The sequence below is a fragment of the Microcebus murinus genome, chromosome 2, assembly GCF_040939455.1.
Source record: "Microcebus murinus isolate Inina chromosome 2, M.murinus_Inina_mat1.0, whole genome shotgun sequence".
Classification (NCBI taxonomy): Eukaryota; Metazoa; Chordata; class Mammalia; order Primates; family Cheirogaleidae; genus Microcebus; species Microcebus murinus.
The window spans coordinates 12,277,108-12,296,945 of NC_134105.1; the positions used below are offsets into that span (position 1 = coordinate 12,277,108).

Genomic DNA, 19,838 nt, shown 5'->3' on the forward strand with positions numbered 1-19,838 from the left:
GGCCCACGCTCCTCCCAGCATCCTGTGTTCTCCCCCATATTAGGAGGAACCGAGAGGGCAGGGGTCCCCTGTTCTGTCTCCCCTGGTACCTGCACTCCACAAGGTTGTGTCGCAGCAGACCCCGGGTAGGGGACAAGCCGGATGGGCTCGCCGGGGTGTGTGCCCGACTGACCTGCTGTGAGGCTCCCACGCCCTGGGCAGCAGGTGACGGGACAGATGGGAGACGTCAGCAGGGACTCTGGGCAGTGTGGAGGGGAGACAGCAGGGACGCTGCCGCTGGGAGGCCTTGCATGAATGAGTTAACTCTCAGCCTCAGTTTCCTCGCATCTGCAAGGGGTGTTGGGGAGACAGCATGAGAGGTGTGTGGGTGTATCCACACACAGTAGGTGCTTCCTGGGAAGACAAAGGGAGCCGAGGACAGAGAGCACAGGGACCTTCGCTGTCATCACACGGCCGCTGTGACCTAGAATGGCTCCTGCTCTTCAGAGCGGTGGGCCGGGGTCTGGACACTCCCTCTGCCCACATGCGTGGGGCCAGTGAGGGGCCAGCAGCCCTGCCGCGAATGTGCACCCCCCACCCTGGGTCAGCCCGGGGGCCCAGCCGCGACGCAGGCGAGAAAGAAGACCACAGGGCCAGCGCTAACTGCGTCCCAGTTTCTTTTTATTGATTTTTTTGGTTCTTTTTTTTCCTTTTTTTTTTTTTTAAGTATGGAGGCTCAAGTAAAAGATGTAGATTTTTTTCTTTTAAGCTTTACAAAAAAACAAAATAAAACAAAAACTCCTTTTGCATTCCATAAAAATTGACAGAAAAGCACCTGGCCAGAAGAGCAGAACGGTCGGCAGCCCCCCACCCCGGCCCCACGCCACGGTCTCGCGGGACAGGGCAAGTCTGCGCAGGACAACGCTGAGGGCCACCCCTCTCCCAGAGCTGTCCCCTGTCCCCCCACCCCAACCCCAAGCAACTCCCAAACACACATGGAATCAGATTTCCAGTTTTTCTTCTTTCACACACCACAGTTATTTCATAAAATTTTTTTGTTTTACATTTTTTACACCAATGTAACAAAAAGGTGGGAGGGGAGGGGAGGCTGACAGTGTTTTTATGCCTATAAATGGCGGGGGTGAGGGGTGGGGGGCCCGGGCGAACAAAACCACACAGTCTCTATGGAAATACCGAGAGTTTCGATAGCAAAACGTGGCGGGAAGCAGGCCGCAGAGCCGGACAGGGCGTGTATCGGGCTTTATTCTCGGGAGAGATGGCGCTGCGCGGTGGATGATGCGAGTTGTTGCGTGAGTGACCTGTCGGGGAGGGAAGGGACAGGGAGAGGGAGCAGAAAACGAGTTTCTAAGAAAGGAACCTAACGCGCGCAGGGCGTGGCCGGAGGGCGCGAAGCAGAGGTCTAGCACTGCTGCTTTCTCTTCAAAGCCTCCACCAGGTCGTTCTTCAGGGCTTCTTGCTTCGATTTGTCCGCAAAAGTCTGCACAGACCTGCAAGGCGGAGAGCGCGTCAGCGAGGGAGCAGGCCCTGCGAGGCGGCGACAGGCCGGGGCTGCCATGCGGTGCCGGGCTCTGTCTGCTGCAGGGACCCACCTCCCCCAGGGAGGCTCGGGTCCCCAGGCTGGGCAACTGCCAGCGCCTCAGAGAGGCGCGGGGGGAGCACAGGGCCCTGCGACCCGCACCCTCTGCACCTCCCTGGGCACCTTGGGGGACGCACACAGCCCACTCCGACAGACGCTGTCTCTGCCCAGGCCTCAGGTGACCTGGCCATAGTCACGGGACCCTAAGTCCACTCTTCCGTATGATTCTCCTTTGCCCCCCACCCCTCCGCAGCGGAGGGTGCAGTGGAATGCCCCAGAGAAGGGGTAAGAACCGGCCTCTCTGCACAGCCAAGCACGCTGGGTTCGAGGCCAGGGCAGGAAGGCCAGGTGCTTTCAGGTTTCTGTGAGCCACTGTCAACTGTTAACTTGGCCCACAAAATCACTCAGCCTAGTGGCCGTCAAATCCTTGATTTGTGTGCAGAATGATCAAGGTGACTGCATTTACCTGTGTGGTGGCACTCTTCGACAAAGCTAGAAACTACTACGGTTTGTGGAGAGCTTGCAAAGTCCTTGTCATATGTATTATTTCTCACTAGCATCTTGGGGGGGGGGGTCGTTCCTATTAACCCAATTTATAGATAAGGAAACTGCAGCTCAGAGACACACCCTTGGCAATCTCCTGAATGCTCGTTTTGTCACATTTATCCAGCATATTGGTTAACCAAGAACTTAGTAAACTATAACCTTGTTAACGGTCTAGAAGCAGCGGCAAACAGGGTGAAAGGCTGCCTGAGAGGCATGCTGTGGATGGGCCAGAGAGTAACCCCCATGCAAAAATGGGCGAAGTGAAATGCAGCAGGCCCGGGAGAAGCAAGAGCATCCCAACTTGGACTCTGGCTACTGAATCCTAGGAAAATCCTGGGACGCGTCCCGGACACGCTAAGAGGGTAGCACAGACAAGATCTGAAGCCATCTGGAAACAACTAGAAAAATTCCCCTGACGTCTGGGTGCTGCTGGGGAAATACACGTTTCTGAGTGTTTGCCCTGCACGGCCCCTGGCTCTGCGGCGGCCAAAGGCAGAGTCAGGACATCAGCCCCGGTGGTCCTTGAGCTCCAACTCTCAGCCAGCCCCACCAGACTCCTAGCACAGCTCACGATGGTGGCTAGGGCTGCCCGCGGGAGACACAGCGGGCAAAGCAGCAGCCACAGGCTCCCCGCCCCGGGCAGGTGCCAGCTCTTGTGGGAAGGAGCCCAGTGCTCTAGGTCTGGGCTGTGACCAGCCAAACCCACCCTAAAAGTTCCAGAACCAGGATCAGGTTAGAGATAGGGAGGTTAGAAGTGGAGTGGCTGAATGCGTAAAGAGCAAGGGGTTCATTTAAGGGACACAGCTTGGGAAGATCACTGACAAGCAAGGCAACAGAGTGCCGGGAGGCAGCACTTGACTCGGTGTGGGAGGGAGGACCGGCCCTGGGCACACACAGGCGCTCGCTGTCTACCGGTTTCCATGCCAGGACGCCCCCAGTGGGCCAGGGAACTGCACCATCACGGTGCACCTTAAAAAGGGGGTTTTCTCAATGCCATAAAGGGAACATCTGATGGCCCCACAAGGCTGCAGGCCGATGGACATGTTGGGTCTGTGTGTGGCTGGACTGGCACACTGAAGTTCCCAGTCCCCAGAAAAACAGCTCCGTCTGGTTACATAAGTGCCCCACCCCAACCCTGCCCCGGAAAGCCCACTGCACTTCTTCTGGGTGGGCTTTCCATGTCCAGCCCCTAACCCTGAGCTCTGCAGCCCCACCCGGCTGGGTTTCCACGGGCCTTATTTTCACCAACAGCTTCCCTCCGCTCTCCAGGGATGCTGACTGCTTTCCCACATCTGTATCTGTCGCAGGCTCGAGCCATGGTCCTTGGCCATTCTCAACAAGCAAGACTATTTCCTTTCCACCAGCGTGACTCCTTTAAAGAGCAGCTGCAGCTCGTTGGGGCGGAGGCCGTGCTGGGCCAGGCAGCGTGGGCACTGGGCGCCGGCAGCCACTGGTCTGGGGGTGCACCGGCTGGCCTGGGACACCCCAGCCCCCTCTGTGCACCATCGTCAGAGACAGAGTGCGAGAGCACCTCTTCCAAGTCAGCCAGCCCAGCCCTTGAGAAGGGGTCTGATTTGGCTCCTGGGGTCCCTGGTAGAAGACGGGGGTGACCCGGCGTGCAAAAGTGCTGCTGCTGGTTGGGCGACGTCAGCCCTGGGCCCGGGCTCTTCGGGAGCAAAAGCCAAACCCAGCCGCCATCCCCACACCTTGCCTTGGCCCAGGGTGCAAAGCACACGCCACACACGTGATAGGCGTCCGTGTTACGTGGGGCTGAGGCTGCGTGTTAACGTGGCCGCTCGTCAGCGGTGGGTGGACACGGGGTTAGTGGTGGTTTAAATGGCCACGCGGCAACAGCCGGCCCGGCGGGGTCTCGGCGGGTTGGTGAGTCCTGTTTAGTGGGGGGGGTCTCGTGCCTCTCAGGCGGGGTACCTGGATCGGCTTAATTATCAGGCTGGATGTAGATCTGGCGCTGGGTCAGCACTTGAGAGAGCTCCCTCTGCAACTGCTTAAACTTTTGGTTGTCAGGGATAGCGTCAATAGATCTAGAGAGTGTTCAGAGAGGAGTGAAGTGGGAAGGCAGAGAACAAGAATACGGGACACGAGGGGGGCGACAGCTGAGAAGGAGACCGAGGCTGGAGGGGGCCGCTGAGTGGCGTCTCCGTCGCAGAGGTACACGTGGTGGTGCTGGCTCTCAGGGGGTCACCCCCAGCCCCCCACACGCCCTTCCAATTCCCTCCCCGTTTGCCAGCAGGCTGGGGGTGGCACAGTGTGTTTGGTGTGGATGGTGCAGTGGCCGCGGGTGGCAGCCCTGACACCCGGGACCACTGGGTTCTTACCCGGCCATGGGCCAGGAAGAGAAAATGAAACCCACCAGGGCCAGACCCAGTCCCAGTCCCCAGGTGGGGCAGGAAACAGGAAGGAGAGGTCCAAAGAGGACGCCTCCCTGTTTTAAAGCGCTAGAGCAGGCGGTGCATGTTACGCTCCTGGGCAAACCCGCCATCGGGCCAGCCCAGAGCTGCTCCTGCCGCTCCTCTCGCCCCAAGTGTGAGGTCACACTGGAACAGGGCCAGGAGGGCTGGCAGTGAGGGGCACAGCACGCCTGCTGGCCTCACGCGGTGGCGCTGGGCTACAGAACACGTTACAGACTGCAACCCTGCCTCACATACTGGCCCAGGCCTCCGAGTGTCAATGGGCACACAGCTTAGGTGACAGAGCTTGAGGGAGGTCCCGGCCTCCTGACTCCAAGGCCAGTGCTCGCTCACAGCTGCTCTCCTGCCCCAGCTGGGCTCCAGCCTCCTGCTCTGTCCACCGCGGACCTGGAGGACTCAGAGCACCCCTCTTAGCTGTTCCTTGGGTCAGGACCCTGGCCACTGCCAGCAGGGCCCTGGTAGGGACGTCAGAGCGGGAAGGGCTGTCTCTGCACGTCAGAGAACCCAGGCCTGCCAGGGGCCACCAGGCTGCCCTGACTGCAGTCCTCGCATCTCCAGGCCCAGGGCCATAGGGGCGGGGCAGATTTTTTAGCGGGGATGACAGGCTGCAGGACTGGGAGGAGGCAGACCCCAGAGACACGGGCACCAATGGCTGTTCAGGTGAACGTGCCCCAGGACACAATGGCGGCGGCAGGAACAGGTAGCTCTGAGAGTGCAAACTGCGTAAGAGGCACTTTACCTTTCAAAGTCTGCACAACAATCCTAGAGGTAGGTACTCGAGCCCTCTTTTACAAATGGAGAAACTGAGGCCCAAGGCCCATGGCTATTAAGTAGCAGGGTCAGCATTTAAACCCTTATCTTTCTGGCTCCAGAGCTTGTGCTTTTGCTACATTACCTCAGCCCATTGACAATGTCCTTTGTCTTTCCAAAGTAGATCTCATTCAGCGTACTTCTGATTTTATTTTCCATGTCCTGGAAGGGAGGTCAGCACATGACGGGCAGTTAGGACTCCTGGGCACACTCGCCCCGCCCCTCTCCTCCCCTGCCGCCCTGCAGTCCCCGCTGTGGCCACTGGGGGGAGGCACACAGCTGCTCCAGGGTGCCACCTGCAACTTGTGCTCCATCCCCAGGCAGGCAGGAAGCCAGCACGCAGGTATTGGCAGCCAACTCTGACCGTTGCTGGGAGCCAGTCTAAACCACATCACCGCTCCCCAGCCTCCCCACCAATTCCGTGAAACCCGAGAGCACCTCCCCTCCTTCCAGAACGGCTTGGTGACAGGGAAGACTGAAGTCGCTCCAGAGCCCCACCAGTGTTCCAGGGATCTGCTTCCTTTCCCAGCTCAGGTCTCTGTTCACACCCAGGCGATGGGGGAGAACAGGCCTTAGCGCTTCCCCGAGCCAGGGACTGAGGGGAGGTGCCTTTGGAGCCCCAGCCCTGCTTGCACCCAGACCAGAAGGCTCAAGAAATACGGAGCCAGGGCACAAAACGCAAACTGCTCTGCTGCCTGCAATGGGGCTGGAAGGAAGCGACAGAGGACAAGGCCAGCAAGCTGGCACACGGGCTCCAGGGGCCAGTGGCATGTGCTGGGGGTTGACGCAGGTACAAACCAGGGCCCGGAGAGCCCAGGCGGCCACTCACCTCTACCAGGCGCCCGATATTGGCTATGTGTGGGGAGCAGTCGCTCACAGTCTCATCTTTCTCCATCTGCAAAAGACAAAAACATTCCTCCAAGTCAGAGGAGGCCTGGGCTCCCTGAGAACGGCAGCTCTGGCAGCAGCCAGCCCACCTCCAGGGTTTGCAAAGAGCCTATTGTCCCTGCTGGCCGCTCTGTGGAGCCAGCTGCAGGTGTTGCAAGGCCACTTTTCCAGCGGGGGAGCTGGAGAACAAAATGACTTAGTTTCAGGTTGTAAACGGCCCTGTCAGCAGACACCCAGAGCCCCACTGCCAGGGAAGAGTTTTGCTGCTGCCCTCCCCAAAGCACGGAGGGTGAGGGTGACCATGCTCGCCCAGCCCTGGCGCATCCAGGGCCAAGTGGAGAAGATGCGCACAGTGTCTTCATGCCACTATCGGCAGGCTCTGGCTGGCTGCCCCAAGACTACAGGTGAGTCCCCCAACAGCCACCCTGCTGCGCCCGGACACTTCTAATGGCAGCTCTGTGATGCCATCCGCTGTAGCCCTCGGAGGGAGGGGCTGATACCCTTTGACAGAGGCTCTGAGGCCAGAGGGCTGGAGTGACTTGCCCAAGGTCATTCGGGTACCAATGGCAGACCTGGGTCAAACCCATTCTCACGCCAGAGCCTGCTTTCTACTCCAAGTGGGGAGTTGGAGCAAGAGCACCTCAATACAGATGAGAGGCGGGGCTGGGGACGCAGCAACTAGTCTCTTCCTCCTAAGCCCAGGAAGAGTCAGTTCTGGCCCAATCATCTCCACCCTGAGTGCTGGAAGGAAGGGAGGAGGGGAGGGACGAAGGCACTGGCGGCTGCTCACTCCAACACTTGTTCATGAACTGTGGATTTCCCCTCAATTTCTTCCTATGCCTTAGTTAAATTTTTTAGAGAGATTTATCTCTTTCATAATTTAACTCACAGGGTACCTGGCAGAGTGCTAATAAGCACATACATGCTCAATATTACTGCACTGGAAATATGAACATGGAGATACTATTGTGGTACCAATATTATTGCCGAAATAAAATGTGGAAGCTGAAATAAGTAATCAGGAGGATGAAAACAACAGTATCAGGAATCAAAATGAGTTCAAGCTAGTTTAAAAAAAAAAAAAAAAGCAAAGAAAAAGTGGGTTACTGTCTTTGGAACCAGAAGAGGGCAGAGGGGCAGAAGCTCAGGGCGGGGCTGGCCTGCTTCCAGGGCAAAGCCCCTGCTGCCTTGCACATCTCTACTCGTCCTCACCAGGAAGCAAGACTGTCATGCTGGGAAAGGCGGAAAAGATCCAGTTAAGAGGGGCTGAAGGTACAAACAGACAAGCAGACGGTAGGACAGGGCCACTTTCAATGACCAGGCTTCCAGGTCATTCCATGCAGTTAATCTCCAGAAGTGGCAGCGCACTGCAGGGGTGCAAGGAATCTGGAGGGCTGCAGCAGTACTCCCGACTTTTGTCCAAGAAGGAAGAGTAGAGTCTAGCAGTTAAACACTAGTTTGAAAAGGGCATGCAGCATTTTGTTTTAAAAGGCCGCTCTCACTCTGTTGCCCAGGCTGGAGTGCAGTGGCATAATCACAGCTCGCTGCAACCTCAAACTCCTGGATGCAAGCAAACTTCCTGCCTTAGCCTTCTGTGTAGCTGGGACTATAGGTGCATGCCACCATGCCTAGCTATTTTTTTTTTTTTTTTTGCAGAGACAGGTTCCCGCTATATTGCTCAGGCTGGTCTCAAACTCCTGGCCTCAAGTGATCCTCCTGCCTCTGCCTCCCACAGGATTAGGATTACAGGAATGAGACGCTGTGCCCGGCCCAGACAACAGGTTTTGATGGGATTGTTAAAATCAACTGTTGGCATATTCTACCATCAGAGATCGAGGGGAGCCAGCCACAGGAATGCCTCCATTCCTGTTGTGATGGTGATGCGGGGCTGGAAGAACAAGGCACGACTTCAGCAAGATCACCTCCTTCAGGCAGGTTCCCATCCAACGCCCTGTGGCTGAGATGAGTGGCTGCACACCAGGTTCCCAGGGGGCCCCTTTGCAGCACCTCGCAAAAGCCTCCACCTGCCCTGGGTCAACCTGTTTGTGCAGGACTACACGAAGGCACAACTGGGAGGGTCGCCAGCATCCTACTGGCAGCACCAGGGGTCAAGAAGGTCAGAGGGTTACTGCGGAACCTGGAAACCTGGGTTAGCTACAGAATGACAGCAGCCACCAAGAAAGGAGCGGGTTCACCAGGTGGCAGCCACCTCACTCCATTTCGTTTTCCTAAGAATCCTACTTTAAACCCAAGCAAACGAAAGCTTAATGATGCAAGTAACCTATCCGCCCGGATCACACGGCACAGTTAGATTCCGACGGCTTCGCTGTTACAGGATGATGTCAGAAAGCTACTTCAGTGTGCCGACTTACCTAGGAGAACGCAAACCAGATACTTAGGCTCAAACATTAATCTCACTGAGTATAACACGGAGAACAGTCCTTGTGAGGAAACTTGTGGTTTTCAGATGTTTTAAAGCCTGACAAGAACATGGCTGCGACAGCCTGGGTACAACTTTCAGGTGCATAAATGAAACTATCACTGGTGCCAGACCGGGGACGGTGTTCCTTACCCATCATGCAACCAAGAAACGGCTGCAAGGTCCCACTACTTGCCTAGGAAGGCAATGGTCCTCCTCTGGTCTGTCCCGGGGAAGCAAATTCTGTAGGGCTGGACTCAGTTTAGGGCACTGATGTTTTCTTTCCTTCCTTCCTTTCTTTTTTAAGAAACAGGGCTTCCCTGTGTTACCTAGGCTAGACTGGAACTCCTGTGATCCTCCTGCCTTGGCCTCCCACACTGCTGGGACTACGGGTATGTGCCATCCTGCCTGACTAGAGCAACGGTTTTGTTTTTTTTTTTGAGACAGAGTCTCGCTTTGTTGCCCAGGCTAGAGTGCCATGATGTCAGCCTTGCTCACAGCAACCTCAAACTCCTGGGCTCAAGCGATCCTCCTGCCTCAGCCTCCTGAGTAGCTGGGACTACAGGCATGCGCCACCATGCCCGGCTAATATTTTCTATATATATTAGGTGGCCAATTAATTTCTTTGTATTTGTAGTAGAGACGGGGTCTCTCTCTTGCTCAGGCTGGTTTCGAACTCCTGACCTCCAGCAATCAGCCCGCCTCGGCCTCCCAGAGTGCTAGGATTACAGGCGTGAGCCACCGCGCCCGGCCAGAGCAATGGGTTTTAAGAGAGCCACGGATGAATTAGCGTTCATCCACTTCAAAGGTCTGAACACCCTGACCCCAGGGAACAGGAAGGAACTGGAGGTGTTCAGGCGCAGGTGTGTGGGGGCGCCCCAGAGACCCGGCAGGGCTCTGAAGGCCTGCATCCCACAAAGGGAGCAGACTCAATCTATGTCGCTGCCAAAGGCAGAGGTGGCACCCAGGAGTGAGAGAATATCGCAGGGGACAGAGTTGTCCCTAACAGCATCTGCTTGTCCAGCAATGAGCTCCAGGGCACTGGGTGTCTGGAGAGAAAGGGGGTGGCCATTTGGCAAAGATGTTACAGGAGGGGACCCAGTTGAGAGCAGAAGTCCGGAACCTATGGCTCCGAGATGCCCTTCCCAAGTCAACGAGACTGAATCTCTGCAGAACAAAGACGCCTGGTTCTGGCAAGCCTGCTTTGCTGAGGACTAGTTTCGGAAAAGGGGCAGAGAACGACCAGCTTCTCTGTCCCCAGCACAGGCTCTCAACTGTCCTGGCACACTCTGGGCAGCGATCCTGGGGAGTCTGGATCCACAGAGACTCCAAAGCATCCCTATAAAACAGGAGGAGTGAGAGTGCTCATGAACTTGAAAGTGATGGCTGTTTCCCTCCATTTCAGGTCTAATAAATACTCCACCCTTAGCAGAACCGGAGTGTTTGTTGGAACATCATCTTCCCTTAGCAAAACTCTGTTACCGGGACGACTGGCTGGTGTGTGTGTTGAGCAGGAGTTGGGGAGCACACTCGAGGGGAGGGTGCTCCACACACCCGTTTTTAACAGGAACGCTGGGATGTCAACACGCTGGGACAGTGTGTTCTCTCCCCACGTGGAAACCGTGCCCAGCTCAGGGCTGCGCAGAGAGCTGCTCCGCTGGGCAGGGCGGCGCCGGAGGTTCTGATCCGAATAACGTCCTTCCAGCAAACCGCGCTCTCTCTCCCAGCCCAGCTCCACGTGGAGGGCAGGTTCCCGGCCACCCCAGGGAAGAGATGAGGGCTTTGAGTACACTGAGGGGCCTCATTTTAAATGAGCACCAAGAACCCAAAGTGAGGCTAGGACTGTTGGCAAAGGCTCTGGGCCACCAGTGTAAGTCACATCAGCAGCTGAACCTCTTGGTTCCCATCTCTGGGTTTCAGAATCGAGAGCGAGCCACTTTCCAACAAACAGAAAGGCTGAAGCCACAGGACACACAAAAGCAGAAGAGGTGGGGCGGGGGAGAAGGCTGCGTGTTCCCGGCTGGGCAGCCCCTTCCCCGGGAGCAGACTCACTCGCAAGAGGGGCCCCTCGCTCATGGCAGGGAATTCGAGCACATGTCAGTGGCCCTGTAGGGGCTGGGGAGGGGCAGAGAGCCCAGCACACAGGCGTGTTTCCACAGCCCCCGCCCCTCCCCACGCTGACTCCTCTCCACCGCGGTCAGGGTCAGCTCGCTGGCATTCCGACCCACCAAAAATAGAACCATTTTTGCAATGCATATATTATTACATCCTTATAAAAGAGGCTGCCAGAAGGAAAACATTCTTCTATGCTGCGGCAGCACAGATGTTCCACAAGGTGGTTCCAACCAAGTCTGGAGCCCAGCCGAGAGTGCCCCACAGGCCCCTCTCGTCTCGGTGGCCTGGGGACGACACGGGCGAGTGTCTGGAAACCAGCAGGCCAACTCCTCCTACTGCCACTCGGGGTCTTCCGGCGGGCACAGCAGCAGAGTGGGGCCTGCAGGCGGCAGCCTCGCTCAGTAGCTCTATGGCTGCCTCGTCCTCAGGCTCCAGGAGCCCGGGAGGAAAGGGCTGGGCTCTATGCGCCTCCACTTCCTTGCCTCGACCTCACACTGAATAAGAGAATGTACAGAAAATGCTTAGAACCGTGCCTGGTGGAGTGGCAGCTCATGTTGTCAAAACAGAGCTCCAGGGCCAGGCACAGTGCCTCATGCCAGTAATCCTAGCACTCTGGGAGGCTGAAGCGCAAGGATCGCTTGAGGCCAGGAGTTCAAGACCAGCCTGGGGCAAAAGCGAGACCCACCTCTACCAAAAATAGAAAAGTTAGCCAGGCATGGTGGCACATGCCTGTAGTCCCAGCTACTCGGGAGGCTGAGGCAGGAGGATCGCTTGAGCCCAGGAGTTTGAGGTTGCTGTGAGCTAGGCTGACACCACTGCACCCTACCCAGGGTGACAGAGTGAAACCATTTCAAAAACAAACAAACAAAACAGAGCTCTACTCCCAGGGCTCTTAGGGTCTCTGGTGTTCTCCTGGTCACCAAGCTATCGCGGGAGTCGCAGGCCAGGGCTTCACATGCTGCCAGCCAGCATCCCCGGGAAGGTTTTTTCTGTCCAGTTTAGGAAAATCTTAATTGAATCTAAAATTGTATAATTCTACAGGTCTCTGCTTGCAAGATATGTGGTAGTAGCAGTAATAGCTGTTATTTATTGACCATAAAACCATGTGTCAAAATGGTTTCTGATTTCTCCTCCACAATGATCTTTCAAAATAAGCACCATTGGCCGGGCGCGGTGGCTCAAGCCTGTAATCCTAGCTCTCTGGGAGGCCGAGGCGGGCGGATTGCTCGAGGTCAGGAGTTCGAGACCAGCCTGAGCAAGAGCGAGACCCCGTCTCTACTATAAATACAAAGAAATTAATTGGCCAACTAATATAGAAAAAAAAAAATTAGCCGGGCATGGTGGCACATGCCTGTAGTCCCAGCTACTCGGGAGGCTGAGGCAGGAGGATTGCTTGAGCCCAGGAGTTTGAGGTTGCTGTGAGCTAGGCTGACGCCACGGCACTCACTCTAGCCTGGGCAACAAAGCGAGACTCTGTCTCAAAAAAAAATAAAAAAAAGCACCATTGATTCTATGCCGAAAACACTGAGTTTCAAAGAAGTGAAGTGGCCGGTCCAGGTCGCATGGCTGGAAAGTGACTGGGCTGGGGTCTGAACCAAGGGGTGTGTGATTCTGAAACCTGTTTTCCTCCCTGCGACCTCTCAAGCTGGCTCCCTTTTCATCTCCGGTCTTTACCAGGAAAGTGGAGGACCAACCATGAGGCAGGGCCGGGAAGTCCCGAGCGGGTTCCATCCCACCCCGGCCACCTCCCACCGAGGATCCTGGCCCCTTCCTCTCCTGCACCTGCTCCTCACAGTGAGGGGTGGCGGTGCGGAGCCAGTCTCACCCCTGCTCTCCTTCTCAGCCAGGCACCGGGGCGCCCCATCCCAGGGCATCTGACAGAAACCCAACTGTCCCTAAAAGCAACGCTGCTCTGGGGTCTCTGCCCTGGGGCCCGGCAGCCTCATGGCACACCAGGAGCGCTCGTGGCTGCAGCCGAGGCCTGCAAAGCAAGCTCCGGGACCTCCTGGCTGTGGCCTGGCCCACCCCGTTCCCTGCAGCTGGAAGGAAGGGCGTGGGCTTCGGCCCCCAGATAAAACACCCCGCTGGGCCTAACTGCCACGCAAGTCCAAGGGCAGTCTCCTGCCGTGAGACCTGGGCGAGCGCCTCTGCTGCAGTTTTTCGCCTGGAGATGTCTCAGGGTGCCCGCTGCTGAGTGGGGAAAGGGCTCAGCTTGCAAACAATCTGCCTGATCCCCCCACTCAACAGAGCATTTCACCTTCACTTCTAAATATTTAGAGTCTGGAAAAAAAAAATCAAACGAACATCTGCAGGGCTCTTCCCTGGACGGGAAACCTTGGATCTCTTTCCAGAGATTTACGGTCCTGCCTCTTTCCCACATCGCTGCTGTCACACAGAAGTGACCTCGCAGCACAACTTCCTTTTCAACACGCTGGTACTTGGCTCGCAACCTCTTTCCCTCGCAACCTCTTTCCCTCACTCCACCAACCTCCCCCGGGGCCCACGTGGCGGTCCGACAAAGGGCACCTTCTGTCCGTCTTCCCTGCGGGTGTCCCCCAGCCCTGGCAGGAAGGCGCGACCCACCGTGATGGGCTCCCACGAGGGCGGCTCACCTCCCTGACAGCCCCACAGCTGCCGGACTTGCCGGAACACCTCACCTACCGACCTCCTTTCCCAGCTGACGTCCCTGGGTGACATCTTTTGGGGGGTAACGGGAGGAACAAAAGGCCAATGTGAAGGAGGTGGGGCGAGGCTCAGGGGAGCGCGGCCTGGTGTGCGGCAGCCGGAGCCCACGAGGCGTGTCCACACCGGGCGTCCTGACCTGCTGCGTGCGCCAACCAGGGCCTTCAGGGCCTGTCAGCGGAGCGAGGAGGGGCGAGGGCAAAGCCTGGCACGCCGGTGGGAAGGGACCCGGAGGAGTGCCACCAGCAAGCTGAAGCCCTCGGCCCTTCTCCAGATGGAGCGTGGGAACAGGGAGGTGAGGGCGCGCCTGAGCCAGCCACGGGCAAGGGCACCCAGGAAGGGCTGCTGCCCAGGCGGGGTGGGTCACCGGCCACCAGGGGAACCGGAGACCCGCCTGGCCTTGCCTAGGAGCGCCGACTGCTGGCTGGATGGCTCTCGGGGTCAGAGCCCGGCACTGTGGGTCTGGGGAGCCGGCTCCAAAAGCAAAATGGCCTTCCTTCCCGACACACGTGGGGCGAGTGTGTGAGTGACCGCCACGAAGCCAGGTTTCCAGAGGAAAAACCTAAGCTTGAGTCACTGCGAGTGTAATGGACACACGCAAGAGAAGGGGCCCCTCGTTTGTCCCCAATCTCATGTCCCAGTCAGCCAAGCCCTGACCTTTCCACTCTGACCTCTCCACTCTGAAGGCCTCCAGCCTGTCGTTCCTCCTCTACTCCTCCTGCCTCTGCCCTTCTTCCTCTTGGCTCTCGTCACCTGCCCTGAGCGGACAACAGCTTCTTCAGTGTCCTCCTCGCCACAGGCATGTCTAACCCTCTCAGGGCTACCCCGTCTGGGCCCCTGTCACCTCTCTTTTGGACGACTCTAACAGCTTCTTCCTGCCCATCCGTCCCCCAAGCCAGCTGGCAGAGCCACCTTCTAAAAACGCAGGTCCAATCAGATCATTCGGATCCCTACAAATCTTAAAACCCTCCCTGCCCTCCTGTGCCTCCAGGAACAAAGGCATCCCCTATGGCCAACCCACTTCCCACAGGAGGTCACCCTGGAAGCCAAACGCTTACCCGCAGGAGGAGCCCAAAGGGCGGTGCCACTCAGCACACCCCCAGGGCGGCCAGGCGGCATGGGACTGCAGCACTGGCCCTGCCTGCTTCAGAGGCCACTGGGCCACTGCAGCTGCTCTTGAGCCGGCCGCCAGAGGAGGAGGAGCCACCAACAGATGTCACCAGCCCCTACCAGGCTATGTCCTGTCTATACTGAGCTGACTTCTCAATGCATTTCCTGGCTATTTAGCAGTCACCGAATGTCAGGCACAGGGGACCGATTAAGACCAAAACAGTATGGTGTGGTAGAAAGTAGCATGTTTGTTTCTCATCAGACAATTCAGGGTTCAAATTTCGGTCCTACTTCTTACTGTTGAAGCCACATGGGCAAATTATTTCACAACTGGAACCTCAGTTTCCTCACCTGTCAAATGGGAATAACTCAGCCTTGTTTACAATCTACTCAGAGGGGTCAGCCTGCACACTCACTCTGCCACTGGTTTGCTCAACTTTCCTGGAACCCTTTGTCCCCCGTCCAAGGCAACCACAGACGTTTTTCCAGGCTCACTGGGACACACGGCCAAACCCTGCAACCCTTATTTCCCCTGTTGCTCAGAAGCTGCGCATCATTAACTTAGATTTGTTTCTCTCGCTGCTTCCCCACCGCCCCCCTCCGTACAGTTACTTATACTGGAAACCAGCCCCAACTTCAGCGCTCCCCGAGTGAATCATGTGATCGGCCGTTAGAATGATGACAGAGCGTGAATTTCCTATTAAAGCCCCAAGAGTAAAAGGCAATGCAAACAAGGCCCGCGGCCCCGCCAAGGTGTGCTGGGGACGGCCACTCATCAGGCTGCGTTTGGCTTGGCAGCAGGCACGGCTCACGGCAAGCCGGAACCAGACTCTGGCTGTGGCTGACAGCTCTGATTTAAACTATTAGGAAGACAGAGGATTAAATATTTGTCCAGGTCACTGTACACTGGCTGGAATTATAAACAGCTTCGAGCGGTAAGTGATGCAGGAAGCAGTCTCTGGATCCAGATTTAGGATTTTCTAGCCACTACCCAGGTGGCAGGGTAGGGGAGGCAGGCTGTGTGGGGTAGTCACCTAGGGGTTCGCCTCCCCCCTTCTCTGCCGGGGGTTCCAGAAAACAAGAGCCCACCTCCATGTGAAAGGCTGGGCCCTGCCCTGGGCCATGCTTAATTCTGGGATGGGATGGGGACCGTCCTGCCTCACAGTCAAGGGGACCCCAAAGATCCCTTCTGGCCTTGAACCCCTTTGACACCAAGAGGCAATGGAGGTTTGGCAGGTGGAGGGTCTCCGGCTCTGATACACACCCCCCGGCATGGCGGCTGACATGCGCTTTGCACTCCTGTTTTCCAAATGCATGTCAATGCTGCTGCAGAATACAAAATCATGTAAAAGATGCAGTAAATTAACCCTAATCGCCATAGGTATTTTTTCTATCAATGACTATTAAGACTATAATTATCTTATTGAAAAATTTTTTTTGATGTTAAAAGGAATCCGCATACTCAAAGGTTAGGCACTCTAGAACGGGGGACAGGAAGGACATGGCACGGAAGGCGGCCACCTCTTGAGGACGCCCCGAGCTGCACCAATCCTGCCAGTACTGACTTCTCTGGCAGCGTGGCGCAGTCCCGCCTGTGTTTGGCCTGTGCGCTCTTTCCCTGCACACAAAGCATCCACTGCCCTGCCCTGGCACGAGGTCAGGGCCTTCTCTTGGAATGGGGGTGTACATGGTATTGAACATGTCAAGGGTCTTAAACATGGACCCTTAAACAAGGGTCGTAAACCTGCCTGGATCTAAGCAGAAGTTAAGGCAAGTCTGCTCCAGGGCCAGGCAGTGCCTTCCAGTCCAAGCTCCAAGTTCGTTTTAGAGCAGCCTGGGGGACATCTTGGAGACAGGCTGCTAGTAGTAGTACCCAAGCAAAAGACGGGAGAGAGAAAGGTGCACTGTAGCACTTCTCAAATTTGAACATGCATGTGCATTACCCGGAGACTTATGTTAATTTAAAATGGACATCCTGATTCCATAGGTCGGGGCCCAAGATTTCTGCTCCAACAAGCTCTTTGGTGATGTTGATGCTGGTCCTCACACCAGGCTGAGAACAGCAAGGTGCAGATCCCTGAGCTCGGAAGAGTGTCCCCTCGAGTGCTGGTCTGACTGACGGCACCGTGCACGACGTGGCCAATGGAGCCAAGCACCGCTCCTCACAGCATGATGAGAGCATGCAGTACAGGGACACGGGGCCCCTGAGGAGTGAAAAGCAGTAGCCGTGGCCAGTCCCTGTGCTCACTTGGCAGGAGGCCAGTGGAGCAAGTTTTGGGCAACCTTGCACAGCCCACATGGCTTTTATTTGAAGACGTGGAGCTGAGCAGACACGCTGACCCTAAGTGGGTAACTGCTCAGTCATCTGGAGAAGGGCAGCGCTGAGGCTGGCACCTGTGGGCACTGGCCACTCGCTACGAATGTGACTCTACCTGTCTGGTAAGGCTGCCCCCGAGGTTCATGGTGCCGGAGCCGGATTTGTTGGTCTGCAGCCACAGCATCACCGTGGAGGTCAGCTTGTAATGGGCGGTGCGACCACTGGATTTCTCCTGGGGGACGAGACAGAGATCAGAACCTTGGGCACAACCTGAGCTGGGGAGAGCCTGACACGGACCCCTGAATTTAGAGTCAGGTGTGAGCAACCTCGCATAGCCCAGACAGCTGTTATCTGAACATGTGAAGTCCTACTCTGATGGTGGATTTCCAGCTGGCCAAACACACGCAGCCTAAGTGGGGCAGCTGCCCGATCATCTGCAGGCTGACCTTCCCCAACATGCCCCCTGCCTACGTCATTACCACGAATTACCTTTCTTACAAAATCCCAACTTGTGTTTAAAGAGACAGCATCTGTAATCATGTGTATGTTCTTTTGGGAACTTTATCATCAGTGACTACTGCAGTCCTGACTCATCTTTGTCCAGATGGCTTCAGGGCATTACAGGCATTAGCAGGTGTTTACAGATCACAGTACTCTCCCCTGCATCTGCTAGAGAGTGGGGCCGCACTGTTCGGTGAGCCATCTATATGTAGTGGCCCCAGCCACCAGCTGCTAGGGGGCTGTACCTGCACTTCCACCACGTGGATGGAATCCCAGCAGCCCTTGATCTTCTTGGATCCGTCTCCAGCCTTCTTTATGAGGATCACTCCAGCAAAGCCATGATCCAGATCCCAGAGGTAGACAGATGAGACGCCGCCTTCAAAATACCTGCAGGAAACAGGCCCACGTGCCCATTAGATGGTGAGTTACAGATCAGTAACCCAGGGCTCAGGCTGTCATTTGGCAAAGATTCACCTCAATGTCTGTCTGGGATTAAAGGCCCTCCCTGCAACAGTTCCAGGCTGATCCTTGGATGTGCTCTGGTTGCCCCATGGTTGGGGGAGGGGGTACAGCAGCCTTTGGGGCTGACAGAAAGGACATGGGCTTAGGAGTCATAAAGATGAACCTGAGTTTGAGCTCTGCCCCTCAATCCAGTTTTGTAGGCTTCACTAAGCTTATGAAACTTCGTTGAGCATCCTATTCCTCCCAAATAAAAGATGTAGCACAGAATGTGACTTAAGTGGACAATCTACTTTTGTCTTTCTTTTTTTTTTCTCTTCTCTCTTTTTTTTTAAGAGAAAGGAGTACAGTGGCCTGACCATAGGTCACTATGGGTCACTGCAACCTTGAACTCCTGGGCTTAAGTGATCTTCCTGCTCAGCCTCCTGAGGAACTGGCACTACCGGTACATACCACCATGCTCAGCTAATCTTTTTTATTTTTGTAGAATAAGGTCTCACTGTGTTGCCCAGGCTGGTCTCAAACTCCTGGCCTCAGGCGATCCCTGACCTTGGCCTCCTGAAGTGCTGGGACCAGTGCTCCTGGCTGGTATTCCTACCTGTGGGGTAGCTATTTTACAGGGGAAGTGAGGGAAAAGTACAACTACAAACTCCTCCCTACCCTGATCCTTCCAGAGCCCGGGCAGACCAGGGGTCCTGCTGGTCTTTCGGAGCAACTTACTACAAGACCCTCACTGGAAATGAAGGCTGAGCTTGGGATAGACCTTCCTGCTCAGATCTGAGTCAATATGGAAAAATTTCTTATTAAGGCCAAATGAAGGAGAACAGAAAAGGCTGGAGGAGGACAGGGAGCCAGGCTGGGATCCCAAATCCAAGCTGTTACGACTGAGGCCGAGTAGCCACCTGGGGAGTGCAGTCAGCCGACGTGGTGCCTCCAATGCTGCTGGGAGAAACTCGGAGAGCCCTCATCTCCATGGCTGGCACCTTCCCCATCATGAAGTCTGTGGCCTTAGGGCCACATGTGGCCTTCTGAACTTTTGAGCACAGCCTTTTGACTGAATCCAAATTTTACAGAACAAATCCTTTTAATGAAGGGATTTGTTCTTTAAAGTTTGGATTTGGTCAAGGGGCTGCACTTGGGGACCTGGAGGGCCACATGCGGCCTTGAAGCTGCAGGTTCCCTACCCATGGTGGGGCCTCTCTGACTTCAATTAATCCCTGAATCAAGGGTGCAACAGGCATGTGCTACAAGTGCGAGGCCCTCAGAGCTGGACAGCCAGGAAGGCTGGAAGACAGGAAGGCTGTCTATGACACAGTTGTTGCGGGAAACAAAGTTCGCAGGGAATGAGAATCTCCTGCCGCTAGTAAGACTCAGGGAGCTCGGCTGTTCTGTGTTCTTGCCCTACACCACTGTGGCCCTGCTACCATCATCCCCTCCCCACCAGGGTCCCCTTAGGTAGGCGGGGGCCAGGCCCGCGCCACAAGGCCACATCCTGTCCCATTTCTCTGTCCGGCTCACACCACCCACTGTGATTAAGCTGTCAGACTGAACTCACAGCGGTGTCCCCAGTGGCAGGTAGGGGCAGGCCTGCCCGGCTGGTGCAGGAGCCACAGGGAGCACCTGCGGGCTGAAGTGCCAGGTGCCAGACACTGAGCTAAACGCTGGTCCACAGCGGAGAATGGGGAGGGGCGTGGCTCTGGACACGCACAGCACAGCACGGTACTGAGAGGGAAAGGAGGAGAGACGAACAGACGCCTCCCTTCCTACTACCTCCCTCCACAGGGCCAACCTACAGGAGCTGGGTTCAGACCAGCCCTCTCTGGAAAGCTCCTGGGACACGTGGAGGTGCACTGGTCACCTGGCTGGACCTGAGGTTCTCCAGTGCACAGATGACTCGCACCATGGGCTCCGTGAGCCCTTCTGGCTCGTTCTCCTGGGTTCTAGAGAGCTCCTCACTCTGCAAGTTAACTCAGGAGGCACGTCAAC

The 19,838-nt window shown here is 56.2% G+C and overlaps 2 protein-coding genes across 4 annotated transcripts in view; both read right to left on the bottom strand.

Moving 5' to 3' along the window:
• Positions 1 to 1,224: 1,224 nt before the first annotated feature.
• The window catches only part of CAPZB (capping actin protein of muscle Z-line subunit beta), a 134,987-nt gene continuing 116,373 nt past the window's right edge, over positions 1,225 to 19,838 (bottom strand). For 2 of the 3 annotated variants that reach the window (XM_012787689.2, XM_012787687.2), the window contains exons 5-9: positions 17,639 to 17,780; positions 17,008 to 17,124; positions 6,191 to 6,256; positions 5,447 to 5,523; positions 1,225 to 1,487 (exon numbers count right to left, since the gene is read on the bottom strand). In XM_012787689.2, the coding sequence (XP_012643143.1) occupies positions 1,400 to 1,487; positions 5,447 to 5,523; positions 6,191 to 6,256; positions 17,008 to 17,124; positions 17,639 to 17,780 (490 nt within the window). In that variant the 3' untranslated portion in view covers positions 1,225 to 1,399. Of the gene's footprint in view, positions 1,488 to 4,051; positions 4,165 to 5,446; positions 5,524 to 6,190; positions 6,257 to 17,007; positions 17,125 to 17,638; positions 17,781 to 19,838 lie in introns of all 3 variants that reach the window. The other variant, XM_012787688.2, reaches the window with a different exon arrangement.
• Positions 6,266 to 14,644, bottom strand: LOC142861107 (uncharacterized). The gene is given in 4 exon segments (XM_075993226.1): positions 6,266 to 13,955; positions 13,957 to 13,984; positions 13,986 to 14,032; positions 14,289 to 14,644. Coding segments are annotated over 4 exon segments (774 nt in total). The 5' UTR covers positions 14,469 to 14,644; the 3' UTR covers positions 6,266 to 13,436.